We start from the raw sequence: 21,171 nt of genomic DNA, 5'->3' as shown, positions 1-21,171 counted from the left end.
GGACCCCCACTCCACTCCATGGCCCCCATCCCAGGACTCCCGCCCCCAAGTCCACGGTCCCCACCCCAGGACCCCTGCCCCCAAGTCCACGGTCCCCACCCCAGGACCCCTGACCCCCAAGTCCACAGCCGCCACCCCAGAACCCCTGACCCCCAAGTCCACAGCCGCCACCCCAGGACTCCTGACCCCAAGTCCACGGTCACCACCCCAGAACCCCTGCCCGCAAGTCCACGGTCCCCACCCCAGAACCCCTGACCCCAAGTCCACGGTCCCCACCCCAGGACCCCTGCCCCCAAATCCACAGCCCCCACCCCAGAACCCCCACTCCACTCCACGGCCCCCATCCCAGGACTACCGCCCCCAAGTCCACAGCCCCCACCCCAGAACCCCTGCCCGCAAGTCCACGGTCCCCACCCCAGGACCCCTGACCCCAAGTCCACGGTCCCCACCCCAGGACCCCTGCCCCCAAATCCACAGCCCCCACCACAGAACCCCAACTCCACTCCACGGTCCCCATCCCAGGACTCCCGCCCCCAAGTCCACAGCCCCCACCCCAGAACCCCTGCCCCCAAGTCCACGGTCCCCACCCCAGGACCCCTGACCCCAAATCCACAGCCCCACCCCAGGACCCCTGACCCCAAATCCACAGCCCCCACCCCAGGACCCCGACTCCACGGCCCCCACCCCAGGACCCCCACTCCACGGCCCCCACCCCAGGACCCCCACTCCACTCCACGGCCCCCATCCCAGGACTCCCGCCCCCAAGTCCACAGCCCCCACCCCAGGACCCCCACCCCACTCCATGGACCCCATCCCAGGACCCCTGCCCCCAAATCCACGGCCCCCGCCCCAGGACCCTCACCCCACTCCATGGCCCCCACCTCAGGACCCCCGTGCCCAAATCCACAACTCCCATCCCAGGACCCCAGCCCCCAGCCCCCCACCTCCAGCCTGCGGTGCCTGGAGGACACGGGACAGTCACCAGGCCCCTACTGGTGGCCGTGGGTGACAAACTTGGTCCAGGATGGGATTGTGGTGGGGTCTGGAATTAGGGGGAGGGAGAGTGACTAGGCTTGGCTTCTCTGACCTCAGTTTCCCCAGAGCTTGAACACAGCAGAATGAATAATAGGGACATGGATGTGTCCAAGGGTCGGTGCTGCGCCCGCACCGCCCTGGTGACACCATTCCCTGGCCCCCATGGCCTCCCCGGACACCCAGGTTCTGCCCCAGCAGCTCCCACGCCCCCACCTGGGGCTCCACCCCAGCAGAGCAACGCCCTAAGCCCCACCCCCCAGCCTTAACCCGGCAGCCCGAGGCCCGCCCTGTGTCCCGCCCCTGCTGGGACCCATAACTCCGCCCTGTCCTTCCCTGTGGCCCCGCCCATTCGTGTCACGGCCAAGCCTTACTGACTTCCATGGCCCTGGCCACAGTCCCTGGGGCCCTCATAGCCCTGCACCCCACAGCCCTGCCCCCCGCTTCCCCTGGAGACCTCATAGACTCACCTCCACCCCTGTCCCAGTGCCCTGTGCGCCCCCGCCCTTGTAGCCAAAGCCACACCCCTACGGCTATGGCCCCGCCCTCCTCATGGCCACACCTCTGCAGCTGTGGCCTTGACTCTCACCCACGGCCCGGCCCCTGTGGCCAAAGTCCTGACCCTGTGGCTATGGCCCCACCCCTGCAGTACCCTCACAGCCTCACCCCTGAAGCCACAGCGCAGCCACACCCCTCATTGCCCTGCTCCTGCTCTGCAGCAGCCTCATCCACGACCTGGAGCCCCTCGTGGCCTTGGTCCCACAGCCACAGCCCGACCACTACAGGCTTGGCCCCATCCAGTACCCCTCAGCCCTGTATCTGCTGCTTAAAAGCACCCCAGTACCCTCATATCCCCACACCTGATGTCTGACCCCGCCCAGCACAATCCTCAGAGCCCCGCCCCTGCTGCCTGACCCCGCCCAGCACAATCCTCAGAGCCCCGCCCCTGCTGCCTGACCCCTCCCAGCACAACCCTTATAGCCCCGCCCTTGCTGCCTGACCCCGCCCAGCACAGCCCTTACAGCCCCAACCCTGCTCCTTCACTCTGCCCAGAAAAATTCTCATAACCCCTCCCTTGCTGCCTGACCCTGCCGAGCACAACCCTCATAGCCCCGCCCTTGCTACTTGACCCGGCCCAACACAATCGTCACAGCCCCACCCCTGCTCCTTGACCCCACCCAGCACAATTCTCATAACCCCACCCTTGCTGCCTGACCACGCCCAGAAAAACCCTCATAGCCCCACCCTTGCTGCTTGACCCCACCCAGCACAACCCTCATAGCCCCGCCCCTGGTGCTTACTCCACCCCAGCAGCATCATAGCCCTGTCCCTGCTGCCTCAACCCTGCTCAGCACCCTGAAAGCTCCACCCCTGCCGCCTTGGCCCTACCCCTGCACCGTTGTATCTCCACCCCAGCATCCTCAAAGCCCCGCCCCTGCACTCTCATAGTCCCACCCCTGGGGCCTGGACACCACCCAGATCTCTCATAGCCCCTCCCCTGCTGCCTTGGCCCCACCCCTGCACCACTGTAGCTCCACCCCAGCACCCTCACAGCCCTACCCCTGATGTCTGACCCCACCCCAGCACCCTCGTAGCCCCGCCCTGGTGGCCTTGACCCCGCCCCTGCACCATTGTAGCTCCACCCCAGAACCTTCATAGCCCCGCCCCGGCGGCCTTGACCCCGCCCCCCGCCCCACCTCACCTCCTCCCACTGGTGGATATAGCGGATCAGACGCGAGAGGCGCAGTAGCCGCAGGAGGCTGAGGATCTTGGTGAAGCGCACGATGCGCAGGGCGCGCGCAGTCTTGTAGACCTCGGAGTCGATGCCCTTCTCCACGATGAGGAAGATGTAGTCCACGGGGATGGAGGACACGAAGTCCACCACGAACCACGTGCGCAGGTACTTCTTCTTGATCTTCTCGGGGTCCAGGATGATCTCCGTGTTGTCCTCGATCACGATGCCGGTGCGGAAGTTCAGCACCAGGTCCATGAGGAAGAAGGTGTCCGAGACCACATTGAACACAATCCACGGGGCGGTGGTCTCGTCCTTGAAGAAGGTGATGCCCACCGGAATGATGATGAGGTTTCCCACCATGAACAGCAGCATGGTGAAGTCCCAGTAGAACCTGGGGGCGAGGGTGCCCACACCTCAGGCCGGTGCCTCCCCGGGGCGCCTGCGGGACCAGCCCCGGGCCCTCCTCCCTGGGGGGTGAGGGGTGCCCACACCTCAGGCCGGTGCCACCTCCAAGGAGCCTGGGGGACCAGCCCCGGGCCTGCCTCCCTGGGGGGGCGAGGGGCACCCACACCTCACACCGGTGTCTTCCCCCCAGGTGCCTGCGGGACCAGCCCCAGGCCCTCCTCCCTGGGGTCAAGGGGCACCCAAACCTCAGGCTGGTGCCTTCCCCCAGGCACCTGTGGGACCAGCCCCGGGCACTCCTCTTTGGGGGACAAGGGTGCCCACACCTTAGGCTGGTGCCTTCCCCAGGACCGGCCCCGTGCCCTCTTCCCTGGGGACCAGGCTCCCACTCCAGGAAGGCTGCCCAGACCCGAGGGAGCCCAATGCCCACTGTGCTGCCCTAGTCCAGGTCCCTTCTTCAGGCCCAGCTCTGACCCCGTGTCCAGCTTTGACCCCGTGTCCTTGAAGATGCAGGAGACCTCACAAGGCCCAAGAGGTGGCTCAAAATAGATTAAATGCTTCACATGACCAGAGAGGCACTATGTGCCTGGCACAAGGTTGGCGTTGAAAAACTAGACAGGACAGGACAGCAGACGAGCAGAGAGGAGCTGGGGTGCAGAGGGGCAGCAGGAAGCAGCAGGGCCAGGCAGGGCGGCGGGCACAGGGAGAGCAAAGGCAGGAAGCCAGTGTGGGAAATGAATCGTGCTCAGCTCATGCCGGGAGGTGAGGGCCCCAAATGCCTTACTGAGAAGTGGGAGCCTCCACAGGGGCCACAGGAAGGCTGAGCCAGGGCAGCACTGGCTGCAATTCCAGAGGAAATGAGGCATCCATGCAGGAGGAGAGAGGAGGAAGTGAGGCGTCCACATAGGAGAGAGGAGGAGGAAGTGGGGCGTCCACGCGGGAGGACAGAAGAGGAAGTGGGGCGTCCACGCGGGAGGAGAGAGGAGGAAGTGGGGCGTCCACACGGGAGGAGAGAGGAGGAAGTGGGGCGTCCACGCGGGAGGAGGAGGAAGTGGGGCGTCCACGCGGGAGGACAGAGGAGGAAGTGGGGCGTCCACGCGGGAGGAGGAGGAAGTGGGGCGTCCACGCGGGAGGACAGAGGAGGAAGTGGGGCGTCCACGCGGGAGGACAGAGGAGGAAGTGGGGCGTCCACGCGGGAGGACAGAGGAGGAAGTGGGGCGTCCACGCGGGAGGACAGAGGAGGAAGTGGGGCGTCCACGCGGGAGGAGGAGGAAGTGGGGCGTCCACGCGGGAGGACAGAGGAGGAAGTGGGGCGTCCACGCGGGAGGAGGAGGAAGTGGGGCGTCCACGCGGGAGGACAGAGGAGGAAGTGGGGCGTCCACGCGGGAGGACAGAGGAGGAAGTGGGGCGTCCACGCGGGAGGACAGAGGAGGAAGTGGGGCGTCCACGCGGGAGGACAGAGGAGGAAGTGGGGCGTCCACGCGGGAGGAGAGAGGAGGAAGTGGGGCGTCCACGCGGGAGGAGAGAGGAGGAAGTGGGGCGTCCACGCGGGAGGAGAGAGGAGGAAGTGGGGCGTCCACGCGGGAGGAGAGAGGAGGAAGTGGGGCGTCCACGCGGGAGGAGAGAGGAGGAAGTGGGGCGTCCACGCGGGAGGAGAGAGGAGGAAGTGGGGCGTCCACGCGGGAGGAGGAGGAAGTGGGGCGTCCACGCGGGAGGACAGAGGAGGAAGTGGGGCGTCCACGCGGGAGGAGGAGGAAGTGGGGCGTCCACGCGGGAGGACAGAGGAGGAAGTGGGGCGTCCACGCGGGAGGACAGAGGAGGAAGTGGGGCGTCCACGCGGGAGGACAGAGGAGGAAGTGGGGCGTCCACGCGGGAGGACAGAGGAGGAAGTGGGGCGTCCACGCGGGAGGAGAGAGGAGGAAGTGGGGCGTCCACGCGGGAGGAGAGAGGAGGAAGTGGGGCGCCCACGCGGGAGGAGAGAGGAGGAAGTGGGGCGCCCACGCGGGAGGAGAGAGGAGGAAGTGGGGCGTCCACGCGGGAGGAGAGAGGAGGAAGTGGGGCGCCCACGCGGGAGGAGAGAGGAGGAAGTGGGGCGCCCACGCGGGAGGACAGAGGAGGAAGTGGGGCGCCCACGCGGGAGGACAGAGGAGGAAGTGGGGCGCCCACGCGGGAGGACAGAGGAGGAAGTGGGGCGCCCACGCGGGAGGACAGAGGAGGAAGTGGGGCGTCCACGCGGGAGGACAGAGGAGGAAGTGGGGCGTCCACGCGGGAGGACAGAGGAGGAAGTGGGGCGTCCACGCGGGAGGACAGAGGAGGAAGTGGGGCGTCCACGCGGGAGGACAGAGGAGGAAGTGGGGCGTCCACGCGGGAGGACAGAGGAGGAAGTGGGGCGTCCACGCGGGAGGACAGAGGAGGAAGTGGGGCGTCCACGCGGGAGGGAGGGAAGTCAAGCAGAGTCGGGGCTGGTGCCACAGGGGAGGCCGAGAGGGTGGGAGGAACGGGCCAAGCTGGACCTGGCACCGTTCGGACGTTCCACATGATAAATACCCGTGGACAAGAGACCAGAGGGCACATCCACTCCCAGATACACCCGGCCAGAGTCCAAGTCCCCAGCGTGGATGCCAAAACCCTCCCCAGGAAGCTCTGGCAGAAAAGGCCTGTCTGCTCGGGGCCTGCGCATGGCGGGCCGGACTCGGTGCTGTGAGAGCTGCGTCCACACGGGAGGTCATAGAGAGTCAGCGAACGGCTCCATGGACAGGCGCCTGGCCCTTTCGCTATCGAGAAAATGCAAATCAAAACCACCCTGAGCAAACACGGGCGGCTCCTTAAACAGACATAAAATTACCGGTACTTCCCCGCCCCGAGATTACACCCAAAGAAATTAAAACAAGGACGCGGACGGACGCCCACTCCGCCGTGTCCACACCAGCTCGACTGCGGACGGACGCCCACTCCGCCGTGTCCACACCAGCTCGACTGCGGACGGACGCCCACTCCGCCGTGTCCACACCAGCTCGACTGCGGACGGACGCCCACTCCGCCGTGTCCACACCAGCTCGACTGCGGACGGACGCCCACTCCGCCGTGTCCACACCAGCTCGACTGCGGACGGACGCCCACTCCGCCGTGTCCACACCAGCTCGACTGCGGACGGACGCCCACTCCGCCGTGTCCACACCAGCTCGACTGCGGACGGACGCCCACTCCGCCGTGTCCACACCAGCTCGGTCAGCGGACGGACGCCCACTCCGCCGTGTTCACACCAGCTCGGTCAGCGGACGGACGCCCACTCCGCCGTGTCCACACCAGCTCGGTCAGCGGACGGACGCCCACTCCGCCGCGTCCACACCAGCTCGATTCACACTCGAATCACAGCAGCCAAAAGGCGGAGGCAGCCCAGGCGCCCATCACCAACAGAGGGACAAACACAGCATGACTCGTCCATCACAGAACAGGACTCAGCCACGAAAAGGAGCGAGGCTCTGACCCAGGCCACGGCGCAGATGCCCCTTGAGGACGTCACGCTCAGTGAGAAACGCCATTTCTTTTTTTTCTCTGAGACGGAGTCTCGCTCTGTCGCCCAGACTGGAGTGCAATGGCATGATCTCGGCTCGCTGTAACCTCCACTTCCCAGGTTCAAGCGATTCTCCTGCCTCAGCCTCCGGAGTAGCTGGGATTACAGGTACCCACCACCACACCCGGCTAACTTTCGTATTTTTAGTAGAGACGGGGTTTCATCATGTTGGTCAGGCTCGTCTCGAACTCCTGACCTCAAGATCCTTCCACCTCGGCCTTGCAAAGTGCTGGAATTACAGGTGTGATCCCATTTCTATGCAATGTCCAGGACGGGCCAATCCAGAGAGACAGGAAGGAGATGCGTGGGTGCGGGGGACCAGGGGCTGGAGGGACGAGGAGTGGCACATGCGGGGTGCAGTTTCTGTCTGGGGGATGAGAAAGGTATAAACATGGGTAGTGGTGATGGTTGTGCATTATGAATGGGCTTAAGGACACTGATTCATAGGTTTTAAAACAGTTAAGTGGAAAATTGATAAAAGAAAAAACCGGCCGGGCGCGGCGGCTCAAGCCTGTAATCCCAGCACTTTGGGAGGCCGAGACAGGCAGATCACGAGGTCAGGAGATCGAGACCACCCTGGCTAACACGGTGAAACCTCGTCTCTACTAAAAATACAGAAAATTAGCCGGGCGCGGTGGCGGGCGCCTGTAGTCCCAGCTACTCCGGAGGCTGAGGCAGGAGAATGGCGGGAACCCAGGAGGCGGAGCTGGCAGTGAGCCGAGATCCCGCCACTGCACTCCAGCCTGGGTGACAGAGTGAGATTTCGTCTCAAAAAAATAAAATAAAATAAAATAAAATTGGCCGGGCGCAGTGGCTCACACCTGTAATCCCAGCACTTTGGGAAGCTGAGGTGGACGCGTTACAAGGTCAGGAGATCAAGACCAGCCTGGCCAACATAGTGAAACTCCATCTTTACCAAAAATACAAAAATATATATATATATATATTAGCCGGGTGTGATGGCATGTGCCTGTAGTCCCAGCTACCTGGGAGGCTGAGGCAGGAGAATCGCTTGAACCAGGGAGTCGGAGCTTACACTGAGCTGAGATTGCATCACAGCACTCCAGCCTGGGCAACAGAGTGAGGCTCCATCTCAAAAAATAACAATAATACAAAAATCCGCCGGGCGTGGTGGCGGGCGCCTGTAGTCCCAGCTACTCAGGAGGCTGAGGCAGGAGAATTGTTTGAACCTGGGAGGCGGAGGTTGCAGTGAGCCGAGATCGCGCCACTGCACTCCAGCCTGGGTGACAGAGCGAGATTCCATCTCAAAGAACAAAACAAAACAAAAAACCAAACGTTTGGGCTCTGAGGCCAAGGGCTCTTGACGAAGGGGAGGTCCCAGAGTGGGGTCTGAGCCCACATGCCCTGCACATGCCTGACTTAGGCAAGGGAGGGTCTTGAATTTCCACCACAATGATTCATTTTGTCATTAACACTGGGGGTCGGGGGATACGCCAAACATGCTGGCTCATGCCTGTAATTCCAACATTTTGGAAGACTGAGGTGGGAGGATCGCTTGAGCCCAGGAGTTTGAGACCAGCTGAGCAACATGAGACCCTGTTACATACACACAAAACCACTGGGGGGACCCCCCACCCCCAGATCAACTCAGCCTTCTTAGTTCTTGAGGTTTGGTTTTTTTTTTTTGAGACGGAGTCTCGCTCTGCCGCCCAGGCTGGAGTGCAGTGGCCCGATCTCAGCTCACTGCAAGCTCCGCCTCCCGGGTTCACGCCATTCTCCTGCCTCAGCCTCCCGAGTAGCTGGGACTACAGGCGCCCACCACCTCGCCCGGCTAATTTTTTGTATTTTTAGTAGAGACGGGGTTTCACCGTGTTAGCCAGGGTGGTCTCAATCTCCTGACCTCGTGATCCGCCCTCCTCCGCCTCCCAAAGTGCTGGGATTACGGGCTTGAGCCACCGCGCCCGGCCAGTTCTTGGGGTCTTATCTCCACCCCAGGCCCAGCTCCTCCCTATCATGGCCAGGGTCCCCGCATCCTGTCGGAGGAGAGGCCGAGAGGCTGGAGGGACTCCCCAAAGTTAGCACCAATAAAGGAAACCCGGGAGCCCATCGCTGGCATGGCTGCCCGGAGCTTTGTTTCAGGAGCCGCCGAAAGTTGGCTCCTTGTTTCTGGATGACTCCTCGAGGGAAAAGCCGTTAACACCACGTCTGCCGGGTGACCCGGACACTCCACTTTAGGGAAATGATCCCGAGGAAACCTTCCAAAAGGAAGAGAAAAAAATTAAAAAGCCATTTGTACCAAGATGTTCACAGCCGCTCGGTCTGTGAGAGCCAAAGGCTGGAAGGGACCCAACGTCTCGCAGGGCGGCGGCATCAGCCAGACCCGGGCTGACTCCCGCCTGCTGGCACAGCGACCTTGGGCGAGTTCCTGCAGCCCCTGAGAATCTCAGTCTCTTCTTCCAAGCACCCACCGCCTGGGGATGGGGAGGGGCTGAGCCTTTGGGACAGGCCCCCAGGAACCACCTGGGCTGGGGATAAAACCTGAAGAGACCTGAGAAAGGCTGACTCAGGGCCAGGCACAGTGGCTCATGCCTGTAATCCCAGCACTTAGAGAGGCCGAGATGGGCGGATCACGAGGTCAGGAGATCGAGACCATCCTGGCTAACACGGTGAAACCCCGTCTCTACTAAAAAAAAAATACAAAAAAAAAATACAAAAATTATTTTTGTGTATGTGGTGGCAGGCGCCTGTAGTCCCAGCTACTCGGGAGGCTGAGGCAGGAGAATGGCGTAAACCCGGGAGGCGGAGCTTGCAGTGAGCCGAGATCCGGCCACTGCATTCCAGCCTGGGCGACAGAGCAAGACTCCATCTCTTTTTTTTTTTTTTTTTTTTTTTTTGAGACGGAGTCTCGCTCTGTCACCCAGGCTGGAGTGCTGCTCTGTCACCCAGGCTGGAGTGCTGTGGCCGGATCTCAGCTCACTGCAAGCTCCGCCTCCCGGGTTCCCGCCATTCTCCTGCCTCAGCCTCCCGAGTAGCTGGGACTACAGGCGCCCGCCACCTCGCCCGGCTAGTTTTTTTTTGTATTTTTTAGTAGAGACGGGGTTTCACCGTGTTAGCCAGGATGGTCTCGATCTCCTGACCTCGTGATCCGCCCGTCTCGGCCTCCCAAAGTGCTGGGATTACAGGCTTGAGCCACCGCGCCCGGCGACTCCATCTCAAAAAAAAAAAAAAAAAAAGATACAAAAATCAGCCAGTGTGGTGGCGGGCACCTGTGGCCCCAGCTACTTGGGAGGCTGAGGTAGGAGGATCACTTGAGCCCATGAAGCCGAGGCTGCAGTGAGCCAAAATTGCACCACTGCACTCCAGCCTGGGTGACAGAGTGAGACTCTGTCTTAAAAAAAAAAAAAAAAAAAGGTGACTTGATCTTGAGGTGGGGAGGGCCCCTCACAAGCTTGAAGGGTGAAATGAAATCAAATGACTTGAAATGTAAGGCCTTCCTTTCCCTGCATCTAGACAGGGCGTGAGGGCTCAGGCCCCCAATCTGACACATCTGCTCAGCAACGAGACCCCCAGGGCCCCAGCACCGAGTGGGCTGAGGGGATGCCACCTGCCTGCCGCTGGCTCCCTGCCCCTCCGTCCCAGTCTCTCCCTCTGCATTGAGACCTGCCTCCCGCCTTCGAGCACCAGCCTTGGGACAAAACAGGTAGGAAAGATCAGTTGAAAAGGCCACAGTGGCCGGGCGCGGTGGCTCAAGCCTGTAATCCCAGCACTTTGGGAGGCCGAGGCGGGTGGATCACGAGGTCAGGAGATCGAGACCATCCTGGCTAACATGGTGAAACCCCGTCTCTACTAAAAATACAAAAAACTAGCCGGGCATGGTGGCGGGCGCCTATAGTCACAGCTACTCGGAGGCTGAGGCAGGAGAATGGCATGAACCTGGGAGGCGGAGCTTGCAGTGAGCCGAGATCGCGCCACTGCACTCCAGCCTGGGTGACACAGCGCGAGACTCCGTCTCAAAAAAAAAAAAAAAAAGGCCACAGGACCTAGAAATCTCCCCCACAAGGAGCGGGGACAAACTCCCAGGGGGCTCCAGAGACCTCCAAGGGGGACCTAGAAACCACCAAGGAGACCTAGAAACCACCAGGGGGACCTAGAAACCGCCAAGGGTGACCTGGAAACCACCAAGGCGGGGGCCTGGTTTTAAACGGCCATATAACATAAGGGCCTCCTTTCCAGGTGACAATTAACAGACGTTCTCCCCTTTATTCTCGGGGTGGGCTGGGGGCAGGGACCACACCTCCCCTCTGATGTAAGTGGGGCTGCAGGATGAGACCCCAGGACTGTCCTCTTGTCTACGGCCCACACTGTCTGGAAACCTCCTCCCTCGAGCCTTCTGTTCCTGTGTCCCGGGGAAAGGACTCCTCAGCCCATCTTGCCCAGCAGGGCAGTATTCCCGGGGATTACAGGGGTTGGAGCAGAGGGGCCTAGGAGAAGGCACAGGTTGGGTGGCCACCCTGAGGGTCCCTCGTGGGGCTGGGCCTGCCCGTTCCAACCGCAATGCCTCCAAGCAGGGCTTGGGGCCACAACCCTCATCGCCACCAGCCAGAGGTCAGAAGGAGGAAGGGCGTCCACACATGTCCCTTACCAAGGGAAAAGCAAGGCCTGGGGCAGAGGGGACCCCAGAGCCCTGCAGGGCGCCACCGTCCCTGCCGGTGCACCCCAGCCCTCTCCTTGCCCAGCACTGGAACGAGTGACGTTGGGAGTCCCTCTCGCCCTGGGGAGGGGGAGCCAGCTCCAGGAGACAGGACCCCAGAGAGAGGACCCGGGGCGGGAGGAAGGCCCAGAGCCACCCCGACTCCCCCTCACACTCTGCAGGAGCGTCCGGCAGCCCATTCCCCATCCAGCCGCCATCGGGACGCAGGCGGGCGCCAGCAGCCCCCGGGCACCCTGTGCCCTCCTTTCCCAACCCCAGTGCTGAACACGGACGGGCCCCCCTCAGCTGTCACGGGAATGTCAGGCACCATCATTAAATCCTGTACTTAAAACCCATCCCCAACAGGTAACAGAGAGGCCTCTGCAAGGGCCCCTTCCTCAGAAATGTGGGGGGGTCCTGCCACTTGGTCCAGCCCGGCCCTCGCAGGCAGGGAGGGAGACTAGCTCCAGAGGCCGGGGATGAGGCTGGGTCCCTGGGGAGACCTTCCGGCCTCAGCTCTCACGCCTGGGGGGCTGGAGGAAGCCTCAGACCCCCTCCCACTCACAGAGGGCTTCAGTGGGGCCTCCAGCACCTGACACCAATGTGAGCTCAGCCCAACTCCAGCAGCCACCCGGCCTCTCTCTCGGCTCAGACAGGGAAACTGAGGCTCTTCCAGCCATAAGCGAAACAGTGGGATGGACACCCAGACAGACCACGCGTCACTCGCCTGCCCCGAGCTCAGGTTCTTCCCCTGGAAGTTCCCAAAGCCGCTGCAGGGTTCCGTCTCTCTAGGACTGGATGACGCTCGGGAGACGAGGCCTCTGACCCGGCTCCCAAACCCCACAAGGCCCCCAGGTCTCCTGGCAACAGAAGGCCCAGGACCCTCAGCCCCTTGGACCCCAGGGGACGGCCGGCCCAGGGGGCCTTCAGCCCCTGCTGGAGCCTGACTCCCAGGTTGGGGAACGGGCGAGGGCAGCCGGGCCCTCCCTGCAGGAGCCCAGCCTTGGCCCGAGGCCAACAAGGATTTACAGATGGGGCAAATCCGGGAGAGGATTAGGGGCTGGAGGTCGGTGATTAAGGGAGAGCCTCGGGCGGGGGGATTAGGAGAGAGCTCTCAGCTGTGGACTCAGGGACAGATCTTTTTTTTTTTTTTTTTTTTTTGAGACGGAGTCTCGCTCTGTTGCCCAGGCTGGAGTGCTGTGGCCGAATCTCAGCTCACTGCAAGCTCCGCCTCCCGGGTTCCCGCCATTCTCCTGCCTCAGCCTCCCAAGTATCTGGGACTACAGGCGCCCGCCACCTCGCCCGGCTAGTTTTTTGTATTTTTTTAGTAGAGACGGGGTTTCACTGTGTTAGCCAGGATGGTCTCGATCTCCTGACCTCGTGATCCGCCCGTCTCGGCCTCCCAAAGTGCTGGGATTACAGGCTTGAGCCACCGCGCCCGGCCAAGAAAGGGAGATGCTACGGGGGGTAGATCTCAGGTTCCCGGGTGATCCCAAGACGGGGCAGATGTTTACAGAGCTGTGCCGCCGGGCGCTGGGGCACACGATGACCACAGGCCCAGCCCCAAGACAGACACAGGGGATGCCCTGGGGGGTGCCACAGGGAGACCGACCTGGGGGGCCCATCAGCTCCGGGCGGCGGGAGGGCTTCTCAGAGGTGGCGTGTGGGTGGATGAGATGGTGAGGGGAGGGCAGCGCCTGAGGAGGGGCAGCAGGTGCGGAGGTTGATGCCCCGGGTTCCCTTCAAGGCTGGTGGGCAACCTCGGGACGGGGGACGTGGGTGGACGTGACGGGGAGGGCCGGAGCCAGGGAGGTAGAGGTGACAAGGAAAGGAGGACCGACGTCTGGAGAAGCCCATGCTGGCAGCCGGGGGGCCAGAAAGGGAGCAGGGAAGCATCTGGCCGGAGAGAGGCGGTCAGTGCTGTCTGGGTGTGAGGCTGAACCGTGGGGTGGGGGGGCGAGCCAGGGCCTGACCCAACTGAGTGGGGGGCTGATAAAGGGGGCTTGAAGATGTGGGTTTTTAGGGATTTTTATTTTTATTTTATTTTATTATTTTTTTTTTTTAGACGGAGTCTCGCTCTGTTGCCCAGGCTGGAGTGCAGTGGCGCGATCTCGGCTCACTGCAAGCTCCGCCTCCCGGGTTCCCGCCATTCTCCTGCCTCAGCCTCCCGAGTAGCTGGGACTACAGGCGCCCACAACCGCGCCCGGCTAATTTTTTGTATTTTTAGTAGAGACGGGGTTTCACCGTGGTCTCGATCTCCTGACCTTGTGATCCGCCCGCCTCGGCCTCCCAAAGTGCTGGGATTACAGGCGTGAGCCACCGCGCCCGGCAGGGATTTTTAAAAATTTTTGAGACAGGGTCTTACTCTGTTGCCCAGGCCGGAGTGCAGTGGCACTGATCATAGCTCACTGCAGCCTCAACCTCCTGGGCTCAGGTGATCCTCCTGCCTCAGCCTCCAGAGTAGCTGGGACTACAGGTGCACACCACCAGGCCTGGCTAATTTTTTTCACTTTTTGTAGAGATGAGGGGGGGTCTTGCTATGTTATCCATGCTGGTCTCGAACTCCTGGGCTCAAGCGATCCTCCCGCCTCTACCTCTCAAAGTGCTGGGATTATAGGCGTGAGCCACAGTGCCCGGACAAAGATGTCCTTTTTCGAGCAGGGAACATAGGGAAGGCCCTGAAGAGAGTGGGGAGGTCTTGGCCACCCCAGTCCCTGACCCCTCCACGCAGACCAGAGGGCAGGCCCCGGGTGTCAACTCTGCCACCGGGCATATGGGTCCGTGCACACCCCACGGTCCTGCGCAGGCTGGGTCTTCCTGTCGTGACCGGAGCCAGAGAAACCCTCGCCTCGCCCCACCCCGCCCCCGGAGCCATCCCCCCCTCACCGGGATAATGGGGGGTTTATTCCCAGGCCCTAATGCACGGTTTCATCACCGTGGATTTGCAGAGCTGCACCCCCAGGCTGATCTCCCACTGACCCGCTCAGCCATCTGGGGCGGGGCCCGGGGGCCGCCTGTCCTGGTGGGTCTTGGAGCAGCCCCTCCCCGGACTGTCCTCTTGGAGACATAACAGAACCTGGCTTTGGGGAGCATCTCGTCTGTCTCCCCTCACACGGGGCCTCCCCAGCTGAAGCTGACTCAGGAACATGGACCAGAAAATCAGCAGCAGGAGACTGCAGGCCGGCCACGGGGCACTTAGCCCTGCAGCTGGACTGAGGGCAGTCAGGAAGCCGCCAGCCTCTCTCCACCCGACACCTGCCCTGTGCCCCCCAGAGCTCCCAGGGCACAAACCTCGGATCTGCCCCCGTCTCCACCCTGCCAGGCCTGCCCAGCCCCTGGGTGACACCAGGGACGGGGAGTGGATGACAGCAAGCCTCGGACAGACCGCCCCTCCCTGGGCCTCCATGTCCCCACCAGCCCCAGCCCCCCTGATGCAGAGACGCCCCCCAGCCCCAGCCCCCCTGATGCAGAGATGCCCCCCAGCCCCAGCCCCCCTGATGCAGAGATGCCCCCCAGCCCCAGCCCCCCTGATGCAGAGATGCCCCCCAGTCCCAGCCCCCCTCCTGCAGAGACGCCCACCAGCCCCAGCCCCCCTCCTGCAGAGACGCCCCCCAGCCCTAGCCCCTCTCCTGCTGAGATCTCCCCCAGCCCCAGCCCCCCTCCTGCTGAGACACCCTCCTTTGCACGACTCAGGCTTTCCCAAGTGGACCTGTGTGGCCTTTAGAATCAGCGGCGGTTGGGGTGAAGGGAGTAGGAATGAACTATACTTATTTTTAAACTAATTTTGCTCTGGGAGGCGCAGGAGACCCTGCCGCAGCTCTGGGGGTTCCACGAGGCCAAACCCCTTCCTTCCTTGGTTTTCACGCCTGTTCCAATTCAGGCACGAACCGTAATCACCTACAAAGATGGCAACTTGAACCTCCGGAACTCAAAACCTTGAACTTGGGTCCTTGAACCTGCTTTTCCACCAGCACCCCAGGGAAGCGTGCGGCACACCTCTGCGGACTTCCAGACATCAGGCCTGGGTCTAGACACCTCCACAGCCCCAGAGGCCTCATGAATGAACCAACTGCACTTTTTTTTTTCTTTTTGAGACCAAGTCCCACTCTGTCATCCGGGCTGGAGTGTAATGGCACGATCTCGGCTCACTGCAACCTCCGCCTCCTGGGTATAAGCGATTCTCCTGCCTCAGCTTCCCTATTAGCTGGGATTACAGGCACCCGTCACCATGCCCACCATGCCCGGCTAATTTTTGTATTTTTAGTGGAGACAGGGTTTCACCATATTGGCCAGGCTGGTCTCAAACTCTTTACCTCAGGTGATCTGCCCAAAGCGCTGGGATCACAGGCGTGAGACACCCGGCCTTGGCACCAACTGCACTTCCGAAGGGGCCAACTGCCCAGCCTGAGAGCTGAAATCCGGACCCACGTCTGCCCAGGACCCGTGCTCTGCCCCTCAGCAAATTCAGCAAATATGTGGCGCCTGCTGTATATGGGAGCTGGGACGAGAGGTGTGTGAGAGGCCACTTCCGAGCACAGAAGCAAGGCAGACTTGGGCGTGATGGAGACAGCCCTCTCCCTCATACCACCCCCACCTTGCATTTGGGGGAACTGAGGCAGAGGGGCCCAATGAGGGGCCAAGACACCCAGCCAGGTACAGGAGGCCTTGGGCCTGAAGCCAGCTGGGGCCTGATTCCTGAGTCAGTTGCAAACGTAGAGGCCCCTTTGCTTGCTGTGAGCTGCCCCAAAACGCCCTACACAACAGGGTCCGGCCCCCAGACGCTCCACGATGCTACCTCTTGGCCCGGCTCCACGCCCAGCTCCGCGCCTGGCTCTTCCCTCGGCTGGGCCACCTTTCTGCACACATCCCCATCACCCCCCCGGCCACCTCAAACACCTCCTCCCGTCCAGGGCTCCCCTGCATCCTCCACACCTCCTCAGCCCAGCCGAGTGGGGGCGGTTCCGGTTCACCAAACACTAATGATCCCCTTCCTGGTGCCAGGCGGCTGGGGCCAATTTCCCGGGATGGGATCCACTGGCAAGAGACAAGGGGAGTTCAAGGAAGGGAGACGCTGCTGGCCTCTGTGCGGGGACCTGGGGGCTGGGGCAGGAGCTGCCCCCTCCTTCTTCCTCTTAAATCTCGCTGCAGATGCTGCTCCAGCAAGAACAGTTACTACACCCCCAGGTTGTGAGGAGAAAGGGCAAATGTGAAAAGGCAGACACAGAAAGGCCCCTCCCAGCACTGCATACATGGCTTCAAAAAGTTAATATTCACAGGCCGGGCACGGTGGCTCACACCTGTAATTCCAGCACTTTGGAAGGCCGAGGCAGGAGGATCACCTGAGGTCAGGAGTTTGAGACCATCCTGGCCAAGATGGTGAAACCCCTTCTCTACTAAAAATACAAAAATTAGCCGGGCGTGGTGGCGGGCACCTGTAGTCCCAGCTACAGGGGAGGCTAAGGTGGGAGAATCCCTTGAACCCGGGAGGCGGAGGTTGCGGTGAGCCAAGATCACACCACTGCACTCCAGCCTGGGCGATGGAGCCAGACTCCGTCTCAAAAAAAATAAAAAATTAAAAATGAATATTCACACAGATATCACCCACCACCCACCCCTAGGCGCCCCCAGAATGCCTTCTTTCTCCCCTTGGTCTGCATGGGACCTAGGCAGAGGCTGGCCGCCTGCCGGTCAGGAGTGTGGACACCTGGGCTGTGCTGTGCAGACAGATCCGGCCCTCAGGAGCTGTGTGTCTCTGACCAAATGACTTATGTGGGCCTCTCTTTCCTCCTGGGTAAAACAGGTTAGCAACAGCACCCTCCTCGCCCTTACAATAATTAATATTATTAAATTAATCCTCAGAGGTGCTTCCAACAGCCCCCGGCCCAGCGGGGGCTTAGGGAGCTTTTGAGATATTTCTGGGGGTCTTTTTCCACACTGATTCAGGACAGTCGAAAAGGGGCACAGGTCCCAAGCCTGGGGAGGGTCATAGGGGCCGCGTGCACCCAGCTTGGCAACATCGAAATCCTTTTTTAAAATCTGACTGCCGTAACTCCCCTAGTCCTGAAGACAGGCCCCGCTAACCCCATTCCCTGCCTGCTCAGTTCCACTTCAACACTCGTCTGCCTGGGTGACGCCGCACTTGGCCCACACAGGGGGCCTCTGAGCCCTCAACACCTCACAGCACAGAGCGGGGCCCCGGCCTGCCCGGGCCTCCAGGCGACTGCGTGCGTGCAAGGTGGGTGGAAGGATGAGGGGCTTCACTCCTCCTACCGGCCTTCCCCCCAAGCGCCAGGATCAGCCATCAGCCCACCTGCCCCCCAGGACACCGACTGCCCCTCTGCAGCCAGGGGGTCACTGGAACTGCCCAGGGGAGGGAGTGGTTAACGTGGGCCTCCACCTGCCAGCCCTTGCACTGTGGTGCACCCATCGTTGTCGGCGGTCATGCTGGAGGGGACGAAGAAGGGGAGTGGGCGCTCTCTGCAGCTCCCTCCCCACCACGTCCCTCTCCGGCCAGGCGGTGCCACTGCCCGACTGGAAGTGGGGCCAGGCCGACCAGCAGCCCTGGAAGTCCAGTCCTTCCTGCTCACTGTCCGCATTTCACAGGCCAGAGCCCAGACGCTGACCAAGCTCTCCCAGTGGGGCACGGAGGCGGGGTGGGAGGGGCCGGACACAGCCCTTCTGGGGGTTTTGGGGCTCCTCCCACCCCTGGCCTGTCTCGAAATCCAGGCTTCTGGTCAAAGCTGTGTTCTCTCAGGAAGACCTGGGGTGGGAGGAGGATTCCAGGGCCTTCCTCCAGGCTGTCCAGGACGTGTGTGCCCCAGGCCTCAGTTTCTCCAGCCAATCACTAGGGGTGCAGAGAAGTCAAGGGAAGAGAGATTCCCACAGCCTCCCTGCCCAGTTCTGGGGGTCCAGGGTCCATGGGGGCCGTTCAGGGGTGCCCAGGCCTGGAGGAGGAGAGACAGGCGGGAAAATCGCAGCCTTCCCAGGCCCGGCGCGCTGTCCGTGGTGCTGAAACCGCGCCCGCCCGGCGGGCCCCGTCTACACCCTCCACAACCCACCTCACACCCCACTCGTGGACAAACACACACGCAGCCGTCCACGGTCGCGCGTGTGAGACCTGCCTACGGCTCACACTACTGCCCACCGGTGCACACCGGCCCCGGGCGCACAACGCACGCCCGCCACCTGGTCCCAACACATACGAACCACACGTCCCACCACGATAAAACCACCCGGGGCACACACGCCCGAGACCACCACGCAGACACACGCTCGCGACCACCACGCAGACACACCCCTGGAGACACACCTCCCGGGCCACAGGCTTGCGCCCCGGGAACCCCGCCGCCGTCACGCGCCCCTGTTCACACACAGCCCACGGGGACACGCGCCGGTCTCACTCTCCGGCCACAGCACGCACAGCCCGGGAACCAGGAACGCAAACATCGGCGGCGGTGGTCTCGCGCCGGCCCTGCTCCGAGCCCTCCACGCATTAGCCGGCTGATCCACAGCGGTATCTACACACCCACCGCCACATGCGCGCACCGCCCGCGGCTCGGGTGGAGCGGCTCCTGGAGACACAGCTTGGGGACCCGCACGCTTTCCAGGCCCGCGGCTCCGGGCGCGCCTCCTCGCAGGCGGGGCGCGGGTGGACGCCGTGGGAGCCGCTTAACCCCCTCTCCCCCGGCCTCCCTCAGGCGCGTCCTTCCCGGGCGCCCTTCGTTCCTCCTCCCTTCCGCTCCGCCGCCTCTCTGGGGCCCACGTTCCCCTCTATTCGTCCTCTGCGCCCCTCGGCGCTCAGACCCTGGCCCTGCGGCCCACCCCACCCGCCGCGCCGCAGGGCGGAGGATGTCGGGGTGCGTGGGAGGGGGGCGCTCCGGGGTCACCCCGGGAGCCCCCCAGAGGCGGAGCCTCGCGCGCCGGGGTCACTCCGGGGCGGGTCCTGGACACGCCCGAGGTCACCGAGGAGCCCCGAGGTCACCGGCCGGGCGCGCCGCCCCGCCCTCCCCAGGCGCTCCAAGGACGGCCCCCGCGCGCCGGCTCCCCGGGCCCCCTCGCGCCGACCGGCCCTCCCGGAGGCGGTACCTGAAGTCGCTGTACGGGTGGATGATCCAGGCCCCCGCCGACTTGACGCGCTCCTGCTCGCGTTCCACGGCCTTCTGGCTGCCGAACATCCGCAGCGAGAACTTGTTGACGCCCGGCTGCAGGAGCGCGCCGAACTGGCGCTGCATGAAGCTGGCCTGGCTGCCGCGCGGCTCCCCCGCCGGGCCCGCCTCCTCGCTGCCCGCCTCCTCCGCCGGCCCCGGCCCCGGCGCGGGCCCCGAGGCCGCCCCGCGGCACGAGAACGACACCTTGGGCCCCCGCGCCGGGCCCTCGGGCCCCGCGGGGCTGCACTGCGGCTCGCCGCGCCCGCACTCGCCGTTCGGGCTGCCCTTGGCCGTGCTCGCCGCGCCCGGGGTGCCGGGGCGGCCGCACGAGCTGTCGCGGCTGCGGAGCCGGCCCCGCGGGCCGCCCTCGTCCGCCGCCTCCAGGGGCAACGCCTCGGCCCGGGGCGGCTGCTGGGGGGGCGCGGGCCCGGGGCCCGGGGGGGGCGCGGGCGGCGGCGGCGGCGGCGGCTGCTGTTGGGGGGGCGCGGGCGGCGGCGGCGGCGGCGGCCCCGGCGCGGGGGTCGCGCCCGGGCTCTCCCCGGGCCGCCCGCCGCCCCCGCGCGCGTCCATGGCGAGGCGGCGCCGGGCAGTGCGGAGCGGAGCCGCCGCCGCCGCCGCCGGCCGGAGCCCGAGGGAGGGGGGAGGCGGGGGCGGGGTGGGGCGGAGCCGCGGGGGGCGGAGCCTCGCGGCGGGGGAGGGGCGGGGGCGGGAGTCCCGCCCGGCTGCGCCCCCTCCCCGCGCGCCGCCTCCGCCCGGCGCCGGGAAACTCGGGCCGCGGGGTCCGGGGCGCCCCAAGGTCACGCGGCCCGAGGCCTCGGAGCCCCGCGCGGGCCTCTCCCCAGGAGGGGAAACTGAGGCCCGCGACGTGTAAGGACGCGCCCAAGGTCACGGAGCCCCGCTGCCCGGCCGGGGCCGCCTCTCCCGCGCCGCGGCTTCCACCTCTGCCCGGAGGGCACCGGCGCGGGGAGGGTGCACGCGGGCCTGGGAGACGGGAGGCCGCCACGGCCAGCGCCTCCTTGCTTTCCGTAGGTTTGAAGACTCCCACAATGAAAGCGTGTTTCTAAAGGTCACAGGAGCCCTTGCTGGGTCGCCCGTGGGCCCTGGACAGGGACCCCTGAGTGCGTGGGGAGGGGCAGGCCGGCTTGGGGGCCGTTCTGGGAGACTCGGGCACTCCTCTCCCTGGTCTGCATTTGAGGAAACTGACAGGGAAAACTAGAAGAGGCACCCGAGGGTGTGGGGCTCCCACCCACCCTCAAACCGTGCCCTGGGGAGCAGTGTGGGGTGGGGGGGTCTCCTCTAGGTCTGGTGGGCTTTAGATTGGGGTCACAGGGAGACCCAGAGCCCACTAGTGCCTTCGCACAGGCACCAGAGCCCTCTGCCCCGGGGCTGCCTCCTTCCCCGACCCCTCAAGCTTCGGGTGCGGCTGTGCCCCCAGTGCCCCCAGTCTCCGGCTCTGAGACAGGTGCTTCCCAAGGCTCTGCTTCTGGGCCACAGCCAGACCGAGTGTGGGGGCTGCTTGGTGCCAGGTGACATGAGGCCTGTGTCCCTAGCCACCCAGCCCACCCAGCCCACCAGACAGCCGGGATGGGGTGGGTGAGAGAGTTGGCAAGTGAGAGAGAGGAGAGAGACA

General features: G+C 63.8%; 2 protein-coding genes across 3 annotated transcripts in view; both read right to left on the bottom strand.

The window, feature by feature from the left end:
* Window positions 1–17,469, bottom strand: part of PALM (paralemmin) — a 168,303-nt gene extending 150,834 nt beyond the window's left edge. Inside the window, exon 1 of the mRNA XM_077978811.1 lies at window positions 17,466–17,469. The gene's annotated coding sequence lies outside the window, so the exon portion shown is untranslated. The remainder of the gene's footprint in view (window positions 1–17,465) is intronic.
* HCN2 (hyperpolarization activated cyclic nucleotide gated potassium and sodium channel 2) overlaps window positions 1–20,132 on the bottom strand; it is a 36,480-nt gene extending 16,348 nt beyond the window's left edge. For both annotated transcript variants that reach the window (XM_077978720.1, XM_028839480.2), the window contains exons 1-2: window positions 19,480–20,132; window positions 2,735–3,158 (exon numbers count right to left, since the gene is read on the bottom strand). In XM_077978720.1, coding sequence (XP_077834846.1) covers window positions 2,735–3,158; window positions 19,480–20,111 — 1,056 coding nt within the window. In that variant the 5' untranslated portion in view covers window positions 20,112–20,132. The remainder of the gene's footprint in view (window positions 1–2,734; window positions 3,159–19,479) is intronic.
* Between the last annotated feature and the right edge of the window lie 1,039 nt (window positions 20,133–21,171).

Source organism: Macaca mulatta, chromosome 19 (genome assembly GCF_049350105.2).
Source record: "Macaca mulatta isolate MMU2019108-1 chromosome 19, T2T-MMU8v2.0, whole genome shotgun sequence".
Taxonomy (NCBI): domain Eukaryota; kingdom Metazoa; phylum Chordata; class Mammalia; order Primates; family Cercopithecidae; genus Macaca; species Macaca mulatta.
This window is presented reverse-complemented; position numbering and strand designations above follow the sequence as displayed.